The sequence below is a fragment of the Zonotrichia albicollis genome, chromosome Z, assembly GCF_047830755.1.
Source record: "Zonotrichia albicollis isolate bZonAlb1 chromosome Z, bZonAlb1.hap1, whole genome shotgun sequence".
Classification (NCBI taxonomy): domain Eukaryota; kingdom Metazoa; phylum Chordata; class Aves; order Passeriformes; family Passerellidae; genus Zonotrichia; species Zonotrichia albicollis.
The window spans coordinates 1303776-1330087 of NC_133860.1; the positions used below are offsets into that span (position 1 = coordinate 1303776).

General features: G+C 39.2%; 1 protein-coding gene across 4 annotated transcripts in view; it reads left to right on the forward strand.

Annotated features, from left to right (window-relative positions):
• The window catches only part of MCC (MCC regulator of WNT signaling pathway), a 184000-nt gene that overhangs the window by 133419 nt on the left and 24269 nt on the right, over positions 1-26312 (forward strand). For all 4 annotated transcript variants that reach the window (XM_005494560.4, XM_026797725.2, XM_074533460.1 and 1 more), the window contains 8 exons: positions 1382-1545; positions 6139-6345; positions 15050-15196; positions 15495-15584; positions 16245-16393; positions 18098-18238; positions 19384-19484; positions 21719-21902. In XM_005494560.4, the coding sequence (XP_005494617.2) occupies positions 1382-1545; positions 6139-6345; positions 15050-15196; positions 15495-15584; positions 16245-16393; positions 18098-18238; positions 19384-19484; positions 21719-21902 (1183 nt within the window). The remainder of the gene's footprint in view (positions 1-1381; positions 1546-6138; positions 6346-15049; positions 15197-15494; positions 15585-16244; positions 16394-18097; positions 18239-19383; positions 19485-21718; positions 21903-26312) is intronic.

Below are 26312 nucleotides of genomic sequence, written 5' to 3' on the forward strand. Positions count from 1 at the left end.
AGTGCTATAACATCATTCTAAACTCTTCTTTTTGGTCAGGAGTAGGTTTGTATTTATGAGTGTTAGGCTGTGTAGTTAGGTTAATGATAATGAGTTTGCAGTTTTTTACTTTCTGTTCCTCCTATTCCTACATCCAGCAGCTCTCAATCCTCCCTTGCACAGGGAGGTTTCAAGACAGTCTGCAATAATCTGGTGACTCATGTCTGTTAAAGTTTGGAGACCCAGTTCAATGCCACACTGCTTTAGTGCCCTGCAAGATCCACAGCTATGAGACTACCACGAAGGTCTAACCATGTGAAGTGCTTGCAGCAGCAGTACAGGAAGCACAGCCTCCACCAAGAATGCCTGCTGCTGTTTTTAGTGGGATGGGGGAACTGCAGGTGTGCTGCTGCCTCATAATGCCCCCCTTTTTGTGCTGTGCTGTGGGTAGCTACTGCAGACTCTGATCTAGCCAGCCAGAAACACTGACTGGTACATCCAGGTACATCCAGGAGACAGCACAAGGGTGAATTCTGCCACAGGTCTACCTTAGGATCTGCCACTGTCCATCGCCAGAGGTGAACCTAAGAGAAACAAAAATAATTTATGGAGTGAGCTAGCAAGGTACAAAGACCCACTTGTTTTCACATACAAGTGGAGGATTCTACGGCAGTGGGCACTAGAAGAGATTTGCCTGAAGTCAGGAAAGGAAGTAATTCTCTGTGATACTTTAAAATAGCATTGTTGTATAAGGTGGTAATATGGTTGTAGTATGAAACATAAACTGTGGTGTTATAATCCATGAATATTCAGCTGTTTTATTTGAAGGCGTAGCTGTTAAAATAAAACATAGGCTCTAAGATGGTTGGTAGGGATCATTTCTGTAAACACTAGGATTTTTTAAAATCAGGCAATACCTAAGTACAACCACAAAAATTCCTCTGAAAAACATCAAGTCATAACATCCCTGAATGTACCAGACAGAAGAATCTTGTGTTTACAGAGATGAACGTATGACTTCAATAAAATCAGGATAATAGACCTTGAATGGCCAAAAAAACAACTGAAAAAAAATGTCACAGAACATAAGCATGTAATATCTTGAAATGTTCTTCAGAAAAGAGGGAGATTTGAAGAAAGAATGGACACTTCAGATAATCTGTGGGGTGAAGCAGTCACATGTTGTTTGTCAGATGAGAGGTAGCTCATGATTTCAGTTGATGTGATTATGGTATTTAAGCCTATCAGTTGTCGAGGAAAAAGTGGCAGAGTGCAAGGACATTCTCTGAACAGTATCAGTCCTGGCTGTTCTGCAGCAGACACTTCCTGATTAAGAGTTTGTTTTTTCACTGAGTCACTAATTGTTGTGATGTTTGTTTTGTTTTGTCTTGCTTTCTTTTAGATAACTGTAGTGACTTGAATTCAGAACTGCAGAGAGTGCTGACAGGTCTGGAAAATGTTGTCTGTGGGAGGAAGAAAAGCAGCTGCAGTTTATCGGTGGCAGAAGTGGACAGGCACATTGAACAACTCACTACTGCCAGTGAACATTGTGATTTAGCTATTAAGGTAATGGTAACATTAGGCTCTAAAATGCAGCATGTTCATTGCCTGAGACATCTGATCACTGTTGTAATAATCATAATCACACTTTGCTTCCAAAGATGTTAAAAAGTACTTCACAGGAGTCAACTCGAGTTCACCGTGTGAGTTTGTAAGTAGTAGCACACCTGTTCTACGCCTCCCAAGGTCCAGGAGGAGCTACTTTGGACCTCAAATCAGAAATGTATTTGTCCTATGCTCATTTCAAAGATAAGAGAAATGAGGATACTCAACAGTTAATTTACTTTCTTAAGCAATTTTGCTTATTCAGCAAACAAGCTGTCACCTGCCCAAGGTCCTACAGGTAATCATTGACCAGTGACTGAAAACACACTGTGTATTTTGTGGTTGGTTAAGTTGTGATTGGCTGCCTTAAAATATAAAGCTGTGCTGATTCCAGACAGTACTGGGCTAATTTTTGCAGTAGCCAGGAGGGGGCATGGCCATGTTATCCTATATCCTTCATTTTCCAGGAAAAAGAGGAAAGGGGTCTCTTCCTGGTCATGTATTCTTGAGGGTGAGAGTTCATGTGCAAACTGCCCATTTCTTGTACAGTCCCTTATCAGTATATTTGCTCTTACTGTTAATTTTCTTACCTCATTGCTGTTTCCAGTAAATAGTTCTTATCTCAACCCTTGATCTTTGCCTTTTGTGCCTCTGATGTCCCTTTCTGTCCCTCCACTGGAGTCTGGGAAATGGGTGAACAGGGCTATAGTTTGGAGTTGTTTCACTGGGAACACTAAATTGGGGAACACCATTCCCCAGAGCGCAGCAAAAGGTAATTTAACACTGGGCATTGGTTGTGCATTAGTTCAAATGAGGTAAATCAGTCTCAGGAACAGATAAGTCAAGTGATAGCTGTATGTTGTGAATGTAACCAAACAAGGACATGGATGTTTGCTGGCACATGTAACAAAAGGCACTGCAGTTCAGAACCTGAAAGCAAGAGAGCCACAGAGAATCTTCCTGTGCACAGGGAAGACATGAACAAGCTTTTTGTGTCAGGTGGAAAGGTGTCAGTGACTTATTTATACAAGAAAAATTGTACTGACAGTTTGGTCTTGCAGTGAAGAAGTCTCTGACCATTCTAGATGGCTTTGACAACCCTTTGTAGTACTGCTGGGAAAAGTTCCTTCTCTCCCTGGTGGTGCCTGAGGAATATAACAGAATATAAAGCAATTAATGTTGAGTAATAATTTGAAGAATGTGTGTATGTTTTACTTCTGGTCTCTTGGGATCAGTATTAAGGCAGTTTATTTGAGTGTCTCAGAGGATTAGGATCAGTACTTTGAATGTTGCCAAGTACTTTTTGGAGTTTTGGGATGAACTGTTTTCAGAGGTCACTATTTACCAAAAGAAAGACTGTGGATTCTCGGAAATAGGTAGAGATCAGCCTGTGTGAGGCCCACAGAGGTATCTGAAGTGAGATGTGTTTAACAAAGCAAAACCCACACATAAAAGCCCCTTTCCACCATTGCACCCCTGGCTGCAGGTCATTTCTGCTTTCCTGTTTCCTCAGAGAAAAAAATTGAGAGAATTTTTAAGTGAGTGGAATTGTGAATGGAAGCCTGAAGTGTTCTGACTACCTTTTGCCTTGGCTATTGGCTTTTTTCTTCACCAACAGACTAATGCATATAAATGTTTTAAATCCTTTAGCTCTGGTGGTTAAATTTCACTGGGTTCCTTTTATTGCAGTTGATGCTGAATTACTTTTTGCTTCTTTTATGCAAACTATGTCACCCTAGCTGTCTCAATTGTTTCTGCCCCACAGAAACTGAAAAGACCTTGAAATTAAATTTATCAGATTGTCTTACTCACTTATCAGTTACAAAAGCATACTTTAAGAAAAGAATTTAAGAAAATTTCCACAGAATAGTCTGGTTAATACTTTGTTTATTTTGGAGTTCACATCAGTAACAGATACCTAACCACTAAAATTTTGCTGATTGAAAAAGCTGTAAATATTTCCAAGGATGAAACATTTAGAATGTGAGAACAGCTGTACTATGTTGGACCAAAAGTCCATATGGACTACTTAGTGGCAGATGCTAATGGAAAGACGTTAAAAATTACATGCATAGAATGTTGTTCTCCTTCCTTCAGAGATGCTTCCAGCAAAGTGGGTCTGTAGGAACTTGAACCAAAGATGATGTCTTTGTGTTTAATTGTAATGGATGAAATTTTCTTCTTTCTTTCTATCTATCTACTGTGTTTTTGGACCTGTCTAAATTCTTGGCCTCCATAAATTGTGTTAGGAATAAATTCTGCCATTGAGTTACACCATGGGAAGAAGTACTGCTTTAATGTCTTTTAAACCTGATGCTTGCTGATTTAATCTGATATCTCATCTGTAACACAACACTTCTTGTAAAGAAAATAAGGCAGAGAGCACTGATGGCAGTGGCAGCAACAAGACTGGAATTACCATGATATGACATCCTGCTGCCCTGTGCTCAGAACATGACATTGTAATTCAATCCCATACTCCATGAAATTATACCTGAATTGTCTGCTGTGCAGCAACACACCAGATAAAACTGCTCTGTAATGCTGCTTTGAAGAAAGCTAATCCGCATTATTTTACATAGCTATATCTGTGTGGAGTGTTTATGTTTTATTTTCCATGGAGGACAGTTGGTAGCATATTGGACACCAGAAAGATGTAGTGGTCTAGGAAGGGGAGGGCTTGGGAAAATAGCAGCACTGGAGCATGGGGAATGGAGAGGAAGGAGTCAGCAGCAGAACTACACATTAGAGAGATGAGAAAACAGCAGGGAAACTGCGAGGGTGGTGTGGGGTAAGAAGGGAAAGGACAAAACCGCAACAAAGAGGCACTGTTTAAATAAAGCTGGCATCATCAAAAGAGGATGCTCCTGCCATTACAGGCTTCTCTTCACATTGTGAGATTAACCACCCTGTGCTTATTCAGATCTTGAACTCATCCTCATGCTGTGTTGAAATAATTTACCTGGTTATAATTTGAGACCTATGGGTCCAAGTAAAGGTAATACAAGGGAGACTTGCAGCTTCTTTCACCTCACAGGGATGTTGCAAGCCTTTCCTTTTTCAGAAAAGTAATTTCAATTTCCTGTAAGCAGAATTACAGTGTAGATACTCTGATACTCTGTCAATAGAGTTTCATAATTGTGGCTCTAAAATGTATTGCACTTTTATGTAAGAGAGACATGAAATACAATTCAAAAGGATAAACTGAAGAAATAATGAAATTTCATTGATACCTCAAAGTCAGACAATGCTGAAAACACTGGTAAGATTTATTGCAGGGAAAAAAAAGTGTCTCCAGGTAGGCTTATTATTTTCAGCTGTAGTCTAGTTGGCTCTTTTGGTCCCTCCCAGTTTAAGGAAGTAAACAAAGAGGTAAATATTCAGTAATATATAAAATCATAGATTCCTAGAATATGCTGAATTGGAAGGGACAGATCAGGATATAAATGTTCTTTTGAATTAAGCAGCTAAATAGAATATTGTTAACCTTGGTGCATCAATTATCTTCCATATTAGATGTAAAAGTATAGGCTTTAGCTATAACTTGTTTTTGGATTAGCCAATTAAATGAAACTTTCTGCATTACCAGTGATGTCATATATTCTTTTATTTTCCATGTTTCTTCCCATCATTGCAATGCACATTGTTTTCAGGGAGATTAAAAGCTTATGGACAACGTTTGGAGTGGTTTTGCTGGTTGCAGATATCTTCCGTATTTAGACATGGAGCTCAGGCACAGCGTACACTGTTATGCTGTGTTTCAGCATGTTAGTGGCCGGCCTGACAGTCAGTTCAGTCATGGCAGTGTTCCCTTGCTTTTGGTGTGTGCTCATGGTTCAGTTTTGCCCACTGGAAGTTCGTGAAATGTCCCTTGAACTGAGCAGTGTCTACACAGCTCTGAGCACAGAGGTGGGACAGGAAGTGCTGGATACCATTGTGTCCCACAGAAACTCAGCTTTTTTTAGATGCTGGAAAGGCTTTAACATCCCCTGTAAGACTAGTCAAGGCCGGAGTTCTTCCTTTCATTTCGCTGTCACCTCAAGGAAAGAACATACTCAGGGACATGGGAACTAAGAACCCTCTTTTAATCCTCTCCCAGTCTTTTTATTGCCCTTTTGTGGCACTAGTCTAGCAGTAAATAAGGCCCCATGCCATGCACATTCACTGACTACTCATTTCTGCCTGTTACTCAGCAGGCAAACAATAAGTACAGCACTCACCCATGACAAGGAGTTATTGATTTGTTCTAAAATATTCTGAGATTAAATTACCAGCATTGCTGTCATTCACAGGTGACATGTTTTATTTGCATGTATTTGTCTGCTTTGGTGTTTGTCAGTATGAAATGTTTTAATGAAATGGTCAAACTGTCAAAGAAAATAAGTAATAATTTGGTTTGATTTTACTTAGCAAACAAAAGAAGCAAACTAATGGTGTTGAGAGGCTGGGGGTGTATGTATGAGTGTGTAGAGTTGCCTGTTAACACTCAATCTGCCCATTAATCCTGTTCAGTTGTCTTTGGCCCTTTCTGTTTGTTAATGGCTGTTTTTGCAGACTGTGGAGGAGATTGAGGGAGTGCTGGGACGTGATCTTTATCCAAACCTTTCTGAGGAGAGGTCTCGGTGGGAGAAGGAGCTGGCTGGCCTGCGGGAAGAGAATGAGAGCCTCACAGCCATGTTGTGCAGCAAAGAGGAGGAGCTCAACAGGACCAAGGCCACCATGAACGCTGTCCGTGAGGAGAGAGACAGGCTGCGTAGAAGGGTAAGGCTGCTGAACAGATGACGCTTTCTTCTTCCTCCAGCCTGTGTGGTTTTGTCACCAGAACAGGCCTATCTTTAATCTCACTTCCTGTGCTCGTTGTAGGGCTTTTTGCTTTCAAAGCTTGGCTGTACAAATGACAAAACTAGGACAGAACTGAACATAATTGAAAAAGAGTTTGTGAAAAACGGCCAGCGTGCAAAAACAGCCTGATTTCACAAATCAGAAAAACTGATAATCATCTTAAAGGAAGCATACGTAACTCTGATATAGAGAAAGCAGATGTTCATCTAGTGAATTTTCCTGTGAGGCTATTTTTTCCTGTAAACAACAAATATTTCTTTGTTTTTGATGGGAATTCAATTTGTGATTAGGAGAAAGACAAAGAGCAGGACTCGTGTCAGTGGGCAGTAATTCTCATACTGAACAATGAGTAGTTCCAGCCATGTCCTGCTTCCCTGTCTACATTTTATGATGCTTTAAGGTCAGATAAAGGCTTTGTGCTTTGTGTGGCATCCAAAGTGAGGGAAAAAAAAGGGGGGGGAAGATTCTTCACAAAAAATATGAAAGATCCAAGAGAATGTGACCTCAATCTCAGTTACTTTTAAAATTTGTTAACTTTGTACCTGGTAAATTTGCACAGTTTTGTTTAGATAGAAGTTTTTTTATTTTTAAAACAGGCAGTTTCAAGTTTGTGTTCAGTCTAAGTGACAATTCAGACCACCATATCATGGTAAACTATTGCAAGTATTACTCTTTACCTGTTGCCACCAGATTAGCTTTTTTTGCTGTTCTAAACTAACATTGCTCTGCAGTGGCTGTGCCATTATAGCATGAGCTACATCGTGTGAGATTTGCAGTCTTGAGGTATGAAGACTCAAATTACCTTTTCAAAACTCCCTGTCCTCTCCTAACGCTAAAAAGGCAGGTGTGATGAGGCAAGAATAGTAATCTTGAATCCTATAAAGCAAGATCACTTCAACTTTTCCATTGTAAATTTTTGTCTTATTATATACCATGGGTTGTTTTCAGTCCTGAAATTTTTGAACTGATAATGACAATTTTTTTTTTACTGGAGCCCTTGAGCTACAGAAGTCACATTTATGGACTGGCTGGGTTCTTGCCAAACTGAGGAGGTGGACATCAGCACAAACAGGCAAGAGTTGAAGTATGTGCTTGAGAAATTTGCTTACACAAATGCAATTATTGATACTCCAGCTGACACAGATCAATACTGAGATGTCAAACAAGAGAAAGATAGGTGGCCTTGAGTACACAAAAAGATTCCTGTTTTGAGAAGTACAGCATGCAAGTTAAAGGGCTTAAAAGAATGGTAACAAGAATTAATGCTGACATCTAGGAGCTCCTCAGTTGAGAAACAGAAAAGGGGAAGGAATTGGTGTTGTACTCTCAGGGATCAGCATGGCTGAGCCATAGTAGCAAATTGAGTCCTATGAGGTACCAGAGAAGTTATTTTCAGTAGGACTTGGAAAAACTGTATAAAAAGTGGTGAGATCTGATCTGGAATGTTATATGTCATTTTTATCTCTTAAAAGTGCAGTTTAAATTGGCAAAAAATTATGTAGACAATGGTCAAAGAAATTATTGTTGTCTGTAGAGTAGGGACTTGTCCTGTTCAGCATGGTAAAACAAATTCTTAATTTATTTTCTCTTTACAAATGCTAAAGAAAGAAAATAAAAATGGGAGCAACAGCTCTCTAAACTCAGGGACAAAACTGGAGCAAGAACAGAATAACACAAAACACGTGTGGCTGTATGAGGCCAGAAGCCGGACTGTGTGGTGTCCAAGACACAGGAAGATTGTGGTTCTGAAGAAACAGTAGGGAGTGCTACTTTCTAAATGGAACTTTAAAATATTAAAGTTATCTTTGTATAATGAAATGCATGGCTATGCACGGATACCTGTTAAAACCAGGATCATTACATCAGGATTGTATCCAGAGGAAAGCAGAAAAAGCCAAGCTAACACAGCTGCATTAATTCTAGAGCCAGCCTTAGCATCTTTTCACAATTCTGCCATGTTTTGTCTGGCTACCAGCAGTTCCAGTTCACTATTATGGAAGTATCTCTGATGGAAGCAGAATTAAGGTCATCAGCTTGTTTCAGTTGTTTGTAACTACAGAGGACTTTACTGAAATCTGCTAACTAATATCATCCTTATTATGCAGAACAACTGATTTATTACCCCCACCAGAGAAGTTAATTTGTGACATATGACCCTGTCTGCATACTATGTAATTGTTGCACTGGAGACCATATTTGCATTTTTAATGTAGCTTCATGTCCATAGTGGCAACAAAAAAATGTTTTCTTTGACCTATGAAATATTTTCTATGTGCCACCTGAACTCAAAAGTCACTTCAAATTATTTCCCTGGAGAGTGGGAAAGGAGATCCAACTAAAATTTAGTTATTGCCCTTCTCAAATTAAATTGGGTGAAGTGAACAAGCTTGAAGTTGACCAGATCAATACGTCTGTTCCTTCAGACCAATGTGTGCAATCAAGCAGAGTGCTTTCAATACATTTTTCTCAGGCTTGTTGGAAATTTAATTTAATTTACTGCACTCAGTTAACAGATTGAGCTGCTCTCTGGAACAGTAGCTAAGAAACAACATACATTCAGAGTTTGTTTCTCACAGGTTATTAGCGAGTCAGGTAATTGCTTACTTCTGTAGGTTGTCTGCAGTGTAACAGCTAATTTCATCATGCAGAGGTTTATTTTACCTCTGCATTATTTTGTTGCATTAAAAATAAAATCTATTTAGATCCAGGCTGGTCAGTGCCCTAGAAACTGCTTAAACATAGCTGACCATAATCCTGAATCCAGTAATACAGATAAGATGGTGGGGAACTTCTGTACTAGTCTGTGGGATGATTATTATTACATGAGAATAAGGCTGTAATCAGGTCAGCACTATTTACAACTGCTACACAGAGTAACAGGCTTAAGTAGTAGAAGAAAAAGTAATATTTCTGTTCTTACACAAAAGCCCATGTGTTCAGCAGGGGATTCAGATGAGCAGCAGTGAAGCAGCATATAAACTCCATCCTGACAGTAAAGTAAAAATTGTGGGTTTTAATTACTGCCCATAAAGGTTGTCAGGTAAGTGGTACCTCAGCACAGTCTTAAGGAGTTGTTTGGCATAAAAGGCAGTGGGTGTGGGCAGCATTCAGGCTTCCCTGAGGGTTTTCTGAAGAACTAAGTCTGAAATGAAAAGGCAGTTCCAGCTCTGGAAGTCTGTTAAATCTGTTCTGCACGAGCCATATGTCAGCTTGTTCAGTTAATCCCATGCTTCTGGTTGTGAAGGTTTTTCTGTACCTTCTCCAAACTCATCTGAAATCACCAAACTGACCAGAACAAAACCACTTCATTAGCTGTCTTCAGCTAAGACCCTAATGAAAACATAGTCTGTGGAGTAGTAGAAAATTAGCATTTTATGTGTGATGCCATCAGCTGCCCACATTCCCCACTCCAGAGAACTTTGATTTGAGCAGAGGGCTCTCCTAAAATATGTGGTTCTTGTGAACAGTTGAAACCTGTTCACTTGAAACACAGCAGGACTCAGATCCTTGGCATTGCAGGTGTTCTTGGGCCCACATTGTTCCAGATAACACAAAGCTGGCAGGATCTGCTGGACTCTGTTTTGTAGTCATTCCTGTTGGGATCAGAAGGTATTGTACCAGATTGCAGGAGAACACTGATACATTATGGGCCCTTAGAGATTATTATCTGCTTGCACAGCTTAAAGTGACCCTGGAGCTATTCTGTCTCCTTTGTCTGTTGGTGAGCACCAGAAACCTGAGGTAGCAGCCCAAAGCTATTTCCATTCTCTGTATCCTTCACTTGCATGGTATTTGCTTATGCAGCAGTATGTCCTCTTGGGTGTCAACAAAGTAGAGTTTTATTTCTGATTGCAAACTTACAAGCAAATACTCAGTGTTTAATTGACCTTATAGATACCAGGAAAGATTTCTTTACCATACTCAGTTGATCCCACAAGACAATACATAGGGACTCGGCAAACTTTGTTTGCTCTGGTGCTCATGATATAGGAAAGGCAGAAAATTATCTGGCTGAAAATGGTCAACACTAGGACTAAATGAAAGGCAAGGCATTTTTTTGGCTGGGAAAGACCCTCAGAGCAGCTCAAATTGTTACACTGGTGTTTGATTTGGCATCTTCTCCTCCACAGATCTGCAGTATGCATGAATAAATTGGAAAGTGGGAGAAGTTCACTCCCTGGTTTGTTGTACTTCGTCTTCCTCCTCTGTTATAACGGGGGAAAGGAAATGAAGCAGCATTAAAATGCTGAGGGGGGAAAGAGCTGTTACCTGAAGGGTTCAAAGGTACTGTATGATGAAACAGGTCACAAGTAGGGTAGAGGGAAAAGAATCTCAGGCATGTCTCTCATTTGGAACTGGTTTAGAAACAAAAGCAGCAGGTGTCCTTTGAATGTGGAAATCAGTGACAGAAACAGGCAGTTCATAGCTGTAGTGTTTTATTTGGGATATGTTAATGAATCATGTAGTTGTCACTATGCATGTGCAAAATAAAAATACTAAAAACATGCTTCTCAGAGTCATGGTTACAAATAATGAGAATATTCCAATGAAATATTTTTCTGTAGCCCATGATGCATTTGAACAAACATGTCTGTGATGCCTGTTAATAGCTTATCAAGTCTTTCATAAATTGAACATTGCTATAGTGTGTCAGCCTCTTTTGTCTTCTACTCCTGCTTTCTTTTTATTTCGTTCTTAAGGTGATCAGAAATTACCTTTAATTTTTCAGTATTTCCTATTCCAATTCTCAGCATTCAAAGGAAAAAAAATTTAAAAAGTTGTATTGTAAGACCTTGTGGTTCTGAGTTGCTCCAAACAAGCTGCAGCTGCAGGGTCCTTAGTTGGGCAGCAGCTGTAGCTCGTGAAGGCAACTGAGAACCACAAGGTCTTACAATACAACATATATTCAGGCCCCCACAGCGGTTCAACAGTTTGTTCAATTGCATAACATCAAATATTAATAAGTGACATTTCAAGTTACTTTTGTTCATATTAATAACTTCAGAACATCTGTTTGCACCTGACCTTTCTTTTGTATCTAGGCTGTCCATTGCTCTGAAACCTAATGTTTCTGATGCCTTGTGTCTCACCTAATGCACCTGCTCTTTCCAGGGTTCCAGCACTTCTTTACTTCTGTAATTTCTTGGACTTCCTTCAATCATTTGGAAGATCTTTCCCTATATTTTTTTCTGGATTTCACAGACATTTCCCTGGATTTCTCCTTTTTCCCTTCATTCTCAACTCCTTTTTTTTTTATGACCACATAGTAAGATCTGCTTGCCAGACAGTTTCCACCTCATTTTAGTGCTTCAGGAGTTTATGGCAATTTTTATACCCTTCTGCATATTTCTGTTTTTAAACTAGTGTGATGCAAGGACTCAAGAAATTTTTTTTTAAATCCTTCCTGGTTATCCCTCTTCCCAAACTCAGATATCCACACTTTCCCTGTCTTAAAATGTAACTTCTTTGGGTTTGTTTCTATACTTGTCTTTACCCATTGCATTTTGCCAATTTTGTCATCAATTTCCTTTAAGATATTCCCTTCCTCTCTCTCTCATTTCCAAGTGTTTATTGTGTCTCATGTGCAGTACTGCAGTTTACCTTCATTCTATGCATTAATCTTCAGAATAATTTATATTACATTGGTAATGATCCTAAAGACTTGACACAGGGAGTCAGACAATTTTTAATCCTGCTTTTAAAACCAGTCCTTTCATAACCTGTGCATTCACCAAACTCTGGTTTTGGTTTGGAGTATTTTTTTCCTTCTTTGGTAATTCTTTATTTTTTCTGTAGAATAGCTACCAGTGTGAAAAGTACTTTCTGAAAAGATGCTGCATGCTCATCTATTTAAAATGCAGGTTTTGGTGACCAGAAGTGGTTACCTAATGTGTCCCTGGGCAGTGTGGTAGATGGGCAGCCCAGCTGTGAGATGCTTGCTGAATGTGTGAATTGTGAGATGTGTGATTTTACCAGTCAGACAAACTCACCCTGTTATCCTGCTCAGAATTAGCATCCAGTACTCAGTGTTGCTAAAATTAGTGCAGTTATTTATAGCAGTCAGTTCAGCATGTAATTTCATAAATGAAGGCCTGACTTAGTAAATACACCAAGAATGACAGATAAGCAGGCAGCTACTTTTCATGGCTGCTTCTATGATACAATATTAAGGCAATGAGCTGCGCAGAATAATAACTGTGCTGTGCTCTGAGTTTTCTTCTAGAAATGCTTTCCTGAGCAAAGCTTTACCTTACTACACTCTTAGCTGTGATAATTTCTCTTTCTGTTGCCAGTGTTTTACAGGTTTGTATGAATAATTAGCTTTGTAATCCTGGCCAATAGTTACTTCACAGTAAGAAAACACAGAATAAAGGAAACCTATCTGCATTAAAGGTTTGTGTGATACAGGACTGGCTTCTGAGAATAGGTGAATATTTTAGCAATTTTTAAGCTGGACATGGAGGCTGTGATTTTATTTTATAAAGAATATATCCAAACAGTCTTCCTATTTGTTTGCTTTTATACAGTGCTGTAACTTCAGCACTTGGCGAATTTAATTTGGAACAGCCTGGGTTGAAAGAAATAGTAATAAATGTCAATTACTTGATGAAGTTTTTGGGTTGCTGGTTTTTTTTTCAGTGTCAATGCCACAGTACAAATCCTGTCTGCATTGTTTGCTCCACATCTGCAAGCAAAAATATGCATGCATGGTTTATTTCAAGTTTATGCATATCAACAGGCTGAAATTATTGGTTTGCACCAATAGAGCATTTTTTTCCTTAAGGTTTGCATTCTACCCATGTTTGCAGCAGTACCCATGTTGAAGCTAAATATGTTTGTATGAACAAAAGATGCCTTAGCTGCAAATATGTAGAAGACACGAGCTATGGATGTCCACTTCATACACTCTGCTCAGTTAACTTCATGAGATAATTGCATTTATGATACATAATTCTGGGTCAAGCACCCATATAATTTTTCAGCAAGTTACTTTGAACATTGGGGGATTTGATTTGAGGTTTTGTGTACTTTGGTTGTTTGGTAAAAATTTTGTTCAAGGTGTAGAGCTCCTCCACAACTGAACAGGGAACTCAAAAGTGCAGTGTGACTTCATGTATTTTTATTATTGCCACCTATGGCGTTTTAAAAATGCCATGTTATGTAAAGCACAGAGACTAGTTTTTTTTTGTTTTTTGTAATTTGTAATTACCTAAAAATTTTTTTGACACTAAGTGTGCAGGCACTCTTCCTTCAGTTTGCATACAGCAGAGTGGAGAGAAGCAGGGATACTCTTCAGGAAATAGGAGCAGACTGTAGAAGATTGTAGGAGGCATGAAATACTGCCTTGATGACTGGAGAGCATTCCAACTTGAACTCTTTCCTCTCTGCAGTGGGTTGAAGCATCTGTTGAACAGAGAGCACGACTGCTTCTGCTGCTTCAAGCAGAGATTGATTAACACTGTCCAGATGCACCTACGCCTAAGAAAGTCTCAGCTTTGATGCAACTTTAAATCTGGGGGTTTTTGACTAAGGGATTTCAGCTTTCTTAGTCTTTGTATAAATGTATTAAGTATAAAATCCTACCTTTCTTTAGACAGTATGAATCACAATTGCATTTCATGCTTCATACAAGGGGAGATATCAAATGAGCTGAACTTTACTTGACTGGACTTCTAATAAAATTTCACAAGTTCAGTTTTGTTGAGGGACTGTTCCAACAAAATCACATAGAAACCTGTGTATTTAAGGACAACTGTGTTTAGGGGAATTTCCTCTTTAGATTATTTCCTTCATGTTCTCTCATCTCACACTCCGTTTGAGATCTGTGGGAAAAATGAGCTCTGTCATTTCACCTTGTGTCATAGCTGTTGTGTTAAGCAGACCATTTATTCCTTGTCTGTTAAGAATTATTCCAAGGTAAACACTATAATCTTTAGCACAGCTACAGTTTGGCTCCAGCAGACCTTTCTTTTTTTTTTTAACCTTTAAACTGAAAATCTTTTGACATCAGTTCTGCAAGTATTTAGTATGTTATGAAGACCATGCAGTGTTTGCAGGGTATGTTTACAGAGAGCTTTTGCAGACTGTTGGTTGAGTACTTTACTGGTATTTTTTTTGTCTATACATTACTCACTAAATGGTAGTTTTAGTTGACTGTAGTTTCAAAGCATGATTAATGTTTGAATGTCTTTAACCTTTAAATATGACCAAGTCATCATGTGATTTATTTATGTCAAGAGTTTTTTTCAGCACTGGAGTTTTCCATTAACAGGAGGATTATAATTTGATTTGTTTAGCCATCATCATCTTAGACTGGAGCTTTAGCTTTACCCCAAAGAGAATAATTTCTATACCTGTAGTACAGCTGAAACTTTGAGTACTTATTCTACAGTACTCTGCATATTTCCACATTGCACATATTTTAAAAAACTGATAGCAGTGGGATTTAAAAATAACCTCCACTCCTCTGCTCCCCATGTGAAAACGTAGCAGCCATCCCAGTACAAAAATGTAACTTCTGTACTGAGGCCGGAAGCAGTTAGACTTGGCTAGACAATGAGAAAATCTCCAGACTGTTTAAACCATAAAAGAGGAAACCTCAGAATGTTATGTTTTGTTGCAGGTTCGGGAGCTGCAGACTCGTTTGCAGAGTGTGCAAGCCACGGGCCCGTCCAGCCCGAGCCGCCTGACTCCTGCCAACCGCCCCGTCAACCCCAGCACGGGAGAGCTGAGCACCAGCAGCAGCAGCAACGACATTCCCATCGCCAAGGTGGGGTTGGTGTGTTTGTAACCCTTCTCCTGACCTGGAAAAAGCAGGCTTCATTTTGTGCCATGCAAGCATGGGATTAGCTGGGAGATGTTTAGGGGAGTCCTGAGCAGGTCCGTGAACTTGAGCCGTGGAAAGGAATTAAACATTATTGATTGTAGTTCTCCCAGTTACAGCTCAGGGCTCAGTTCTCTAGCAGTTTGCTTCAGCTTTGCAAGTAGAACTAGAGAATAGATGAGGTTTGTGTGATCTTTATGGAGTGTGGGCTGTTGTGTAACCTGTGTAGCATTCTGACTTGCAGATTGCTGAAAGAGTGAAGTTGTCAAAGACAAGATCAGAGTCTTCATCATCTGATAGACCTGTCTTAGGATCAGAAATCAGCAGCATAGGGGTAAGAACTAAGACCTGTGTTCTTGCATGATCCATGTTCCAATAAAAGCATCGTTTTCTAAATAAAATTATTAATGTGGACTATCTGAAAACACTTTAAAAGCTGGTTTGAGCAAAATGCATCAACAAAGAATATTTCACCCAGCATTAAGATCTCCTTTTGTGAAAACAAGTGGCTAGAAGTCATTCTCATGAGTGAATTCAAGAGGAAAATTTTGAAGTCAGTTCCACCAAAATGTTTTTCAGGAAGACTCTTCAGTTTCATTTCACAACTTTCAACAGTGTACTGGATTCTGCTTTTGAAATGCCAATGTAAATCAATAACGCTGTTGTTACTGTGTGTTAATATTTCTTTTACTGAAGAACTTGGCTCTAACCCTTTGCTTAGCTCTCAAGAACATAAATAACTTGCATAGTAGGCTTTTTAAATGTATAATGAAATAGCAGACTTCACCCTTGGTTTGTAGAATTTTAGAACAAAACAGCTTCTAAAAGTGGAATCTTGTAAATGTTCTATTCAATGTAAAATTCATAACAAAAACTGAATAATGAATGCATTGAAGTGAGTGCATGCAAGCAAATGCAGTTCTCAATGCTGAAGTTATCTGGGAGAAATCCAGTGTGTATCTCTTCACAATGATCTATTAACTGCCCTGTACAGGTCTCTAGTTCCGTGGCTGAACATTTGGCACATTCCCTCCAAGACTGCTCAAACATCCAGGAAATCTTCCAGACTCTCTATTCACATGGATCTGCTATCTCTGAAAGCAAAATCCGAGAGTTTGAAGTGGAAACGGAGAGATTAAATAGGTGAGCAAGAAATTTAGATGTGCTCACACATGTTGTCTTCTATTAGCTTTGTTAGAGTTGACTCTTTTTTTTACCCTTTCTGATAATTTCTTAGTTCAGTTCCAGCTCAGCTGTGACAGCTGCAGATAAACACGGAATGTGCTTGCTGAAGATGAGATTCAGTTGTGTGCTAAGGATTCTTTCCATGACTATGGGTTTGTGCATTAATAGATCAGCACAGCACCTTCCCCTGTCTGCACTCTGGAGTGTCCCTCTGTGTGGCTGACCAAGTAGTCATGGCATCTTTTTTTCATAAGTCTCATTATTCCTTGAAATAAGGACTCCCATAACTTTGCCTGCATCATTCTGAAATTAGCTTGCTTTGTTTTGTCCTGAAGAAACAAAATAATAGCAATTAAATGTCTCAATAAGTGTACTCATGCGTGGTGGTGGGGCATATATACCAGCCAATAGGTTTCTGTCTGCAGAAGAGAGATTGCAGCTTTCTGGTTGCAGTTAAAATACTGCTGGTGTTATCCTTTAGCAAGCTCTATCAAAGCCAGTGTTTCATGTCTTTTTTTGGCACATAAAATCAAAACTGTAGATCAGGAGTATGAGAATTGTGTCTCAGCATATCTCTATCCAAATTCTGTCTCCCTACACTAGTTCAAATTTAGTCTTATCAGTACAATATCTCTTTGTATTTATAGCTCATGTTTTTGTAATGCTGCAAAACGTAATTCTTGTTTTCATTTTTCTTTCTTTTTTTCTGTACATTGCACAATTATGCTTTGACAACATGTATCATTATAGAAGATGTCAAGATATGGAAATGGAAAGTGGCAGTTCTAACATCTAGAAAAGTCAGGGCTTTGTTCTGACAAACATATATACTAGCCCTTCTCAGTCTTCTTTGTCAAGAAGTGAGTGATTTTAGAGTCCTGGATGGCATGGATTTCTTCATTATCTACCTGTGCAAGGTTTCAAATTGTTTCTCTCTGGTTTTGGCATATATCCAATTTTTACAGTTAGGTGTAATATATTGATGTATGGTTCAGTTGTCAACAGAGAGAATAAATAATAACACTGATTCTCTAAATCTTCATTTTCATCTTCAGGGTTAACCTCATTGAGGAGGGCATTACAGTTAAGCTTCTGTTTGACTTTTGCCAGAACATTTGGAGGTTACATTGCCCCAGTGAAACCTCAATTCATAGTTTGGAAGTTGCCTCTCTAATCACAACCCAAACATGACTTCAGATGGAATGGTTACTCTGGATTTTCAGAAGAAAGGAGGCATTTATGCAACTGCATGATCCCTGAACACACCCACAATCACACTAATGAATATGCCATTTAAAACAAGTTGCAAATGTGGCAGCAGAAAGTGAGGAATGAGGGCAGAAAAATTGAGCAAAAGGTTAATATGAAACCATCTTATGCAGTTTTGTGGCTGCAAAACAAGGGTACAACTTTCTGCTTGCTGCTGCTGCACAGGGTTATGACTGCGTTTTATGAGGAGGAGAAGAGGATGACCTGAGAGAAATTTCTATCCTCTTGGCTTTTGATAAGATATACAGAACTGATGGATTTTGCCATCTTCATTAAAAAACACTTGTGTAGACTAAGAAATTTTTGTTGTTTCAAAATATGATTATCCTAGAATTTTCAGAACAGTGACTGCAAGTTAAGCTTGAAGGTTGCAAATTGCTTGCTTTTTTGCAGCCGTATTGAGCACCTGAAATCCCAGAACGACTTGCTGACAATAACACTGGAGGAGTGCAAGAGCAATGCAGAGAGGATGAGCATGCTTGTGGGCAAGTACGAGTCCAATGCCACAGCCCTCAGGCTGGCACTGCAGTACAGGTATGTACCCACACAAGGGGCTCAGCCAAGAAGAGGGAGCTGGGGGAGATTTGGTAGAGGTGTTTAAGAGTGAAGTTGATGGTGTGCCATAGTAATGCTGTTAATTTTTTGTTTTCTCCCTGAAAAAGCACCCCTTTGGTTAAACTACCTGACAAACTACCCAACTGAAGTTATTCCAACAGTATATTTCAACTATAGTTGACCAGCATCTAACAGGAATGTAGAGATTTATCTCTTCATTCTTAAATACTGAATTAATGTTTGAATTAGGGATTGTGTGTAGACTGAATCTGTGTTGCTGAATACAGCCTTAAGATACAGGATCTCTGTACCTGTCCCAAGACCACTGGAGCAGAGAGTGTTATACTCCACATAACTCAGAATGACTTTGTATTGCATTAGTTGGAATTGTAGACTAATGGCTTGTATTTGGTAGTTAGTATCTAAATTTGCATCAAGCTGTTCACAGAAATACAGTGTGACTTAACACCTTCAACTGCAGCTAATTTGGGACTGGCAGGTTTGGTCTTGGAACAAATTGTGTGCCTTTTAGAGAATGTATTATTTTACTATCAGCCTTGAGCAAATTGCAATGAAGTGTAAATTGCTAATAGTATATTAATATGTATTTTTAAAAACATTAAAATGCAACAGGGATTACATGACTCATAAATATAATTGGAAGCTATTCTGTTGTAAGGGGGAATATCTTACAGCCAGGACAGAGCAAAAAGTATTTTTCTTGCATCTTTTTCACTTGCAACACTTTGTGTAGTATAATTGTATTGTAGAGTATAGAATACTGTAGGTTGTATACTAAGTAGGTCTGGGAAAAGTTTCTCGAAGGGATCTTGACCACCTGTTTAAAATATGCTTCTGGAGCTTGCTTTATTTTGGGTCACTCTTATCTTTTGGCTTGTTACATTACTTGAGGCCAGCCTGTCAGTGTTATAAGAATGGTCAGACTGCTAAGTGCTCGTGATAGAAGCTATGTGTATAATGTTCTTTAATATCCCTGCTGCTACAAAGGTAGTAGATAATCATGCAGTTAATCAGATGGCTCTTTTTTTGTTGTTGCTATTGCAGATATTGTTCTTCTTTAAATTACAGTTAACATTTTGTGTGGTTTTTGTTTTCCCTTTCAGTGAACAGTGCATAGAAGCGTATGAGCTGCTGTTGGCATTGGCAGAAAGTGAGCAGAGTCTCATTCTTGGACAATTCAGAGCTGCAGGTGTTGGTTCTGTTGGTAAGATGTCAATGAACCACTTAATTTACCTGGGGTTTTTTGGCATGTCAGTTGTCAGTAGAATTGGTTGTAATGGTGAATCATGTCATCACCCATTACTTAAGAGTGCTCTCCAGTCATTTCTTAACTATTTAAATTATTTTATACACCCCAAAAATAAGGGTAAAATGCAAGAGAGCAATTTAAATTCACCTGTGTTGGTTTCACAAGAAGATGCCTCTTCTGGCAGGGGTGAGACTGTTGTAGGCATGCAGCCGTACAGAGTGGAATAATTAAACAATACTTGTGAGCACAGGTGGCGTAGGGCCATACAGCTGTGGTAGTTGCAAATCCAGATTCTCTAAGATTGATCCCCCAGAAACAGTCTAATCTGTGAAAAACTGTGATTAAAATAATACAAAGTAGCATTGAGTAGTTACAAATAAAAAAATTTTTAAAGGCTGTGATTTTTCACCCCCTCTTTTACCTTTGCTCTAGAATTTTAAAATATTCTATCTTCTGTTTAGCCTGTATGTTCTGGATTTTTCTTATTTTGTTAGTTAATCCTGTGGTTAGGTGTTGTTTTTTAATATGCTGCCTGCTAAATAATGGAACAAACCACTGTCATAGGTACAGTACAGTTCAGAATTTGGAGCTTGGCATTTCTGCTGGCTCCATTCTTCTGATAGAAAGAGGTGATTCCACAATGACATTCCAGTGTTAGTATTTCCATTCCTTTAATTGACAGTAGAAGGCAGTCATGGTAATCTTCGAGTAGAAAGAAGCATTCAGAGAGAGAATAACTCTTCATACTGTGCTGATGCATAGCAAGTGCATGGTGTGTTAGGAGCACTGGCTTCTCAGGAGAGGGGATGTCTGAGATTTTCTTCCACCTTTCTCCGAACTCTGTTCATTCCTTTCCACAATGTGCTAGGGAGCTTTTCCCAGCTGGCAGAGATCAGTGTGTAGCAAAAGTGAATTGAGACTTGGATTTTCTATTCCTGTAGGTGGTAGAAAGAAATCTTACAAGGGAGAAGTACTTTGGGGTTGAGTGAGATTTCATCTGATGTGTATTTTATGGAAGAGACTGTAATTAAATTTTTATGTAGCAATCTGTCTACAGCTGTTAATTATGGTATTATCAGTTACAGCCATGAGATAGAAATAGTGCAAATTTCCCATTACACAGCATAGCATGGAGGAAGTTGTGTATGGTCTATGTACCTTTACTTCATGATGAAATTTGATTAACACACCTAGATGAAATAACAGACTTTCAGTTTGAAGATCAGTCAAGCTTTATATCAACATCTGTGAGTGGAAAATTCATGGGAGTTACATCACTTAAAGCTGAGCATATCCAACTTCTCTTAACAGAACATTAACCTTTTCTTTCTTCCTCATTCATGTTACTTCTAGTGCATGCACTTCACTCAGCAAGTCTGCAGTGCAGGTAATTGACTTGAACAAGGATTAAATGAAAATCCAACACACAGCAAGCTGTTGAGTTTTGCTAAAGTATAAATATATTATAGCTTAATCTACAAATACATTTGTAGATTTTCTTATAGCCAGTAACATGTCTTAATTTAATGATTTGACTGCAGTGCAGCTGGAAGACTGTAGGAGTAGTGACTGATCATTTCAGTCCTGCTTCTCCTGAAGCTTACCAGCTACACAGGTGCTGTATAACCACTAAAAATTATAGCAATTTAACCAGGGCTAGTTTTCTTTTGGCTTAGTATGCATGACTGTAAAACGTGAGAGGCTGCTTCTCAGCAGCAGGGCAATTCTTCAGTGTGGCCAGGTAGCCTGTAAGGAGGTGTTCTGGCAAACCATCAGGCTTGAGATCAAGGTGCCTGTGAGGAGAAGTTCCAGAGATGACTGCACTGTGAAACCACACTGCACTGACTGGAGTAAGAGTTGTAATTGAGGCTGAGGCTTTTCCAGTGTGTTCATAATTTGAGCATCCAAACCTAATGTTAATGCAAAATGCACACCCTGTATAAACAGACAAGCTAAAATTTTGCATCACTTAAAACATGTTGCCTGGAGCCGCAAGTACCTGGAACTTGTCACTGGGAGCAGGGTGCATTTGGGCCAGTATCCCAGTTACCACTGATGCTGACAAGGAAGTGAAGTAGCTTTTAGTTCATAGATTGGCAGTTTATTGTCATTGTCTTGGTATAAACGGAGTGAGTAGAGGGATCTCTTGCCTTAATTCCTGTCTGAAACATTGTTTGCTTGAAAACTAGGGGACCAGACAGGTGATGAAAATGTCACACAGATGCTCAAGAGGGCTCATGACTGCAGGAAGACAGCTGAGAATGCAGCAAAAGCCTTGCTGATGAAGCTGGATGGGAGCTGTGGGGGAGCCTATGCAGTCACAGGCTGTAGTGTGCAGCCCTGGGAAAGCCTGTCCTCCAACAGCCACACCAGGTAACTGCAGCTCTTCTGTTCTCCTAATCTCCTAATCTTCGATTCCAGACAAAAAGTTATGTTCTATTGTATTTGCTGAGCTACCTCCCCTCACCTCACTTCTTTGGCTTCTGTGCTTTGATTTGTAAGTCACTATGCCTCAGTGGTCTAATTGTCTTTGGACTTTGAGCAACTCCAACCAAGAGGAGTTCTTTATAAATTTGTTGCAAATGGGTGACTCAGACCTTTGATCTTCCTCATAAAGGGCAAAACCATTACCTTTGTTTTACTACAGTGACTTTCTTACTGTTTTATTGGAACTCAAATCATGTTCTTGTTACTCACATCTATTGTATGCAGACAGCATGGACGTGCGGAGAGCCAGAGATCTGAAACAGGCTTTCACTGGCATTTTGGAGTGCTCAAGAATTGTTTTCTAAATGTTGCAAATCTAGCCATTTTAAACCATTTCCTCTGTTTTAAACCATTTCCTCTCCCTTCTCCTTCCTTACCCTTTGTACTCCTCCGTATTATTCCTTCCCATGGAATAGATTGGATTCTTCCAGGAAAGACTGGATACTACAGTTTTTCTGAAGACCTATAAAATAATAAAACATGGATGAGCTATTATTGCAGAAGTGCTCCAGTTCAAATATATCTGCCAGCAGCTTTATTTTGAATTTTTGCCTGCCTGTGGTGTAATTGTACTCTGCAGTAAATATGTGTGCTTGTGTATGGATACAAATTTGGCAAGTGTCCTGGATAAATATAGATGAACATTTTTCTCTTTAAATGTTATTTTTGTTTCTCAGATTTGCTCTAAAACTTCATTTTAATTCAGTTTTCTAGCCAGTTCTTTATTCAAATGCTGTCATTTTTTGACACTTCAGAAGTTTATTTTAGTACTGTATCATTTCCTCTTCTTGCTGATGCCTCCTCCAAAGGATCTTATTTCCTGCCATATGACTAGCTTAGAATAGCTAAAAAGGAAGCAAAAAGGTAATCTGAGGGAACAGGGTCCTAATGTGAGGTGAATTTTAATGTTATTTTACTCAGAAGTTTTCTGGTGCATTCTCAGTGTGAGAAAGCTGTGTCTTTACATAGAAATTATTGTGGCAGCATCTGTGCTAGTAGCACACTGATCACACTTTCTACCAAAAGCATTTAAACCAGGCTTGGAAAGAAATTACATCAAGCTGTTTCAAGCACGGGGCTTGCTGCGTCTTAGGCCGTATCTACACCTGTGTGCAAACGTGTTGTCTGTGTTTACATGTAGTAACACCTCTGCTTAAGCCAAGCTGGTTGCCCATTCTATTGTTTGAAAAACTGAGAATTACCCTTTTTTTTTTTTTGTCAGATATGTGGCATGTAGTCAAGGCATAGTAATTTTTTTTTTCTTGGAAACAGTTCAGGCAGTTTCCACTATTGATGGGGAAGAACTGGGGGGAGGGGGATTGTTCCTGTTTCAGTGTTTGCTTTCCTAGACTTGCACTGAAAGTGTTTGGTAGGAGCGTAATCTCTACAGCTCTTGCTTGGTTTAGCAGAATTTTTGGGAGGATAAGAGTCTGTATTCATTGGTGGTCAGCTGGACCTGTGTGTGTGTCCATGTGAGGTGTTGGCTCAGTAGATAAAGTTTCAGCAGAATATATTTCAAGTGGCATAGGATTTAAAATGTCATCAGCATAAGCTATGTCATGAATGTGAAAATGCAAATTTAGTGTTCTTATATGAAAGAAGTGTTTTAGCTTGAGCCATTATTGTCATTGTAGTATTTTTTTTTTCTGGTGTAGAGCAACATATTGTGCTGAATGAGGTAACTTCTACAATTTCTTTTCATATATGTGGAACATAGGAGATAAAAGCTGTCGTCACTCACTTTGATGGCACACAGCAAGTCAGGAATTTGTGGCAGGCCAATCTGATTGTTACTTAGAGATTGTTGTCCCTGTCCCCTCCCCCATGCCCAAAGTAGTTTATCTTTGCCTAAGCATACATATCAGTGAAAATATTTTTGAAACTTCAGCTTCTCCAGAAAATGTAAGTCTTCTCTCCTTCTGTTGCATTCACATGACACGTGGTTAGAGGGGTTTTCAGATTTTTTCTACCCTATCTCAAAAGAGAGGAGTCTGCTCTTCAGCTTACAGACACAGTGCTACCCCATTCATGGAAAATCTGTTCTGGTTCAAAAGGCACACACTTTTTTATGTTTATATCAGAACCACAGAAATCAAGTTTGGAAGATACCTTCAAGGTCATCCAGTCCAATCATCACCCCAGCACCACCATAACCACCCCTAAACCTTACTCCCAAGTGCCACATCCAGATAGCTCTTGAACACTTCCAGGGTGGTGACTCCACTGCCTCTATGGGCAATTTATTCCATGCCTGACCATTCTTTCAGTGAAAATTTTTTACTAGTATCTAATCTGAACCTCCTTTACCACAATTTAAGGTCATCTCCTCTCACCTCTACCCCCCCACCTGGGGACCACTGTGAAAATATTTTTACAGTATTCAATTGAAACATACTTTGAATCTGCAAAACAGATTTTTCTTGCGTTTGATGTTCCGGTGTTGCAGGCTTTTAGTTGCAGATACATATTGCTGCCTTTTCTCTTTGAAACTAAATGAATAAAGTGGTAGTAGGATGATGAAAACTAGCCTTTGTGGACACTTGTGACAAATGACTAATTCTCCCTGTTGTTTGAAATCCTGTAGAATGTGGATTTACAGTGGAACTGTTGACCCATCTTGGGCTTTGAAATTTCAGATGAGATTCTGAATCAAATCACTGAACACACGTTACGAGATTAAGTGCTTGGTGAGCCACTCGTGATGAGTGGTTAAACACTGTAAAAGGGAACAACTGAAATGAAAATCAATGAAAGGCAATGAAAGAGCATCTAAATTCATTTGACTGGCAGCAGCACCACAATAATGTTGCCAGTTCAGTTTTTGAAAATAGAAATTGGTTTGCAATGTAGTTGGAAGTCATAATTATTTTAAATGGACAGAAGCTAATTATAGAACATACACTGCCAATACGATTTGACTGATTGCACCTTTGAAAGGCAAGAAAAGGGAAGAAGCCCGCTTTTAACACTGAAAATGGTGTATTTTATTCTCTTCTGTGCTAGTAAACCCAGCCTTACATCTGGGTTCACGGGAGGACAGATTGGGTCCCTTACAGGCGAAGGCAGTTCTTTTCAGTATTATGCAGTGTCACAAAATATCTGAACTCAGTCAACGGTAGGAATATATATCTGTCGTCAGAACCATCTCAGGTTTCCGATAAGTTGGTGACAGACAAGAATATCTTGGCTGAGGAGTGCAAATAAGTTATTTGGAAATGTCTAAATAGATATCTCAGTGTTATCTGCATAACACTTTGTTGCTGGACTGAAGCAGTCTCAGAAGGAAGCAGGGCAGTTTACCAAAGGTTCTGGTATTAGCTATTGTTTGTCCTTTGCCTGATTGGGGTATTTTTCGGTTTCTCAGGAAGAGAAACCGGCATTGTGCTGTCCCAGATCTCAAACCACAATGTTCAGCTCGAAATAAGGTGTTTGGGCTATGTGCACTGTGGATCAACTGCATTCTTTAAAGTATTAGGTTGTGTACAGGTATTCAAGCAAGTTTGTGTATTTAGTTCTGACAGTATTAATCTCAGTTCTACCAACTGTATTATCCACACCATTGATTAATTGCAATTGTATTCATTTATTGACTTGATTTTTAACAGATAAAACGACGCTCATGTAGAGTTTTATGGATAAATTTTTGTAGTGTGCAGAAACTACTCACAAAGAAGCACTGCTGAAAGCCTCTTCTTTTTCCATCCGCTGAATTCTATACACATACACTCATGCTAGCAAATAAGACTGACACTGTACCTGCCCATATATTTTCCAAAACTTGTATATGAAAATTAGTTTGACATCACCCAGGCATGACATCATCATAAAAGACTCAAGGAATGAATCAACTGTGAAGAATATTTTTTGCTCTCTCACAGCATCCATGAGAATGGGCAGATTGATGTTGTATTCCCTCCAGCTGTGATGAAACTATGATCCTTTCTCTGTGCTTACCTAAACACTTGAGAAATAAGAAACTGCACATCTTTTGCAAGAGTTTCCTGTGGTTTTTGGATGGATGCATTATACTGTAAATGTTTTCCTTTGTCCTGATTACAGTTCAGAAGGGAGGGCAATATAAGAAATTCAGGATGAAGTGCTCACCAGCTGTCATCCCTTGAAGGGAGCAGTAGTGGACAAGCACTGTGGCTGTGGAGAGCTGTTTGGTGAGGTTTTTGGGGCAGCATACCTTGGCAGAGTTGCTGGGGAAATCAAAAACACTGCAGTGCTGTTCCTGTCCTTTCCACCCCAGCTCCTTCCAGTCTTTTGGGTGGGGATGTGCTGCTAAATGCAGGG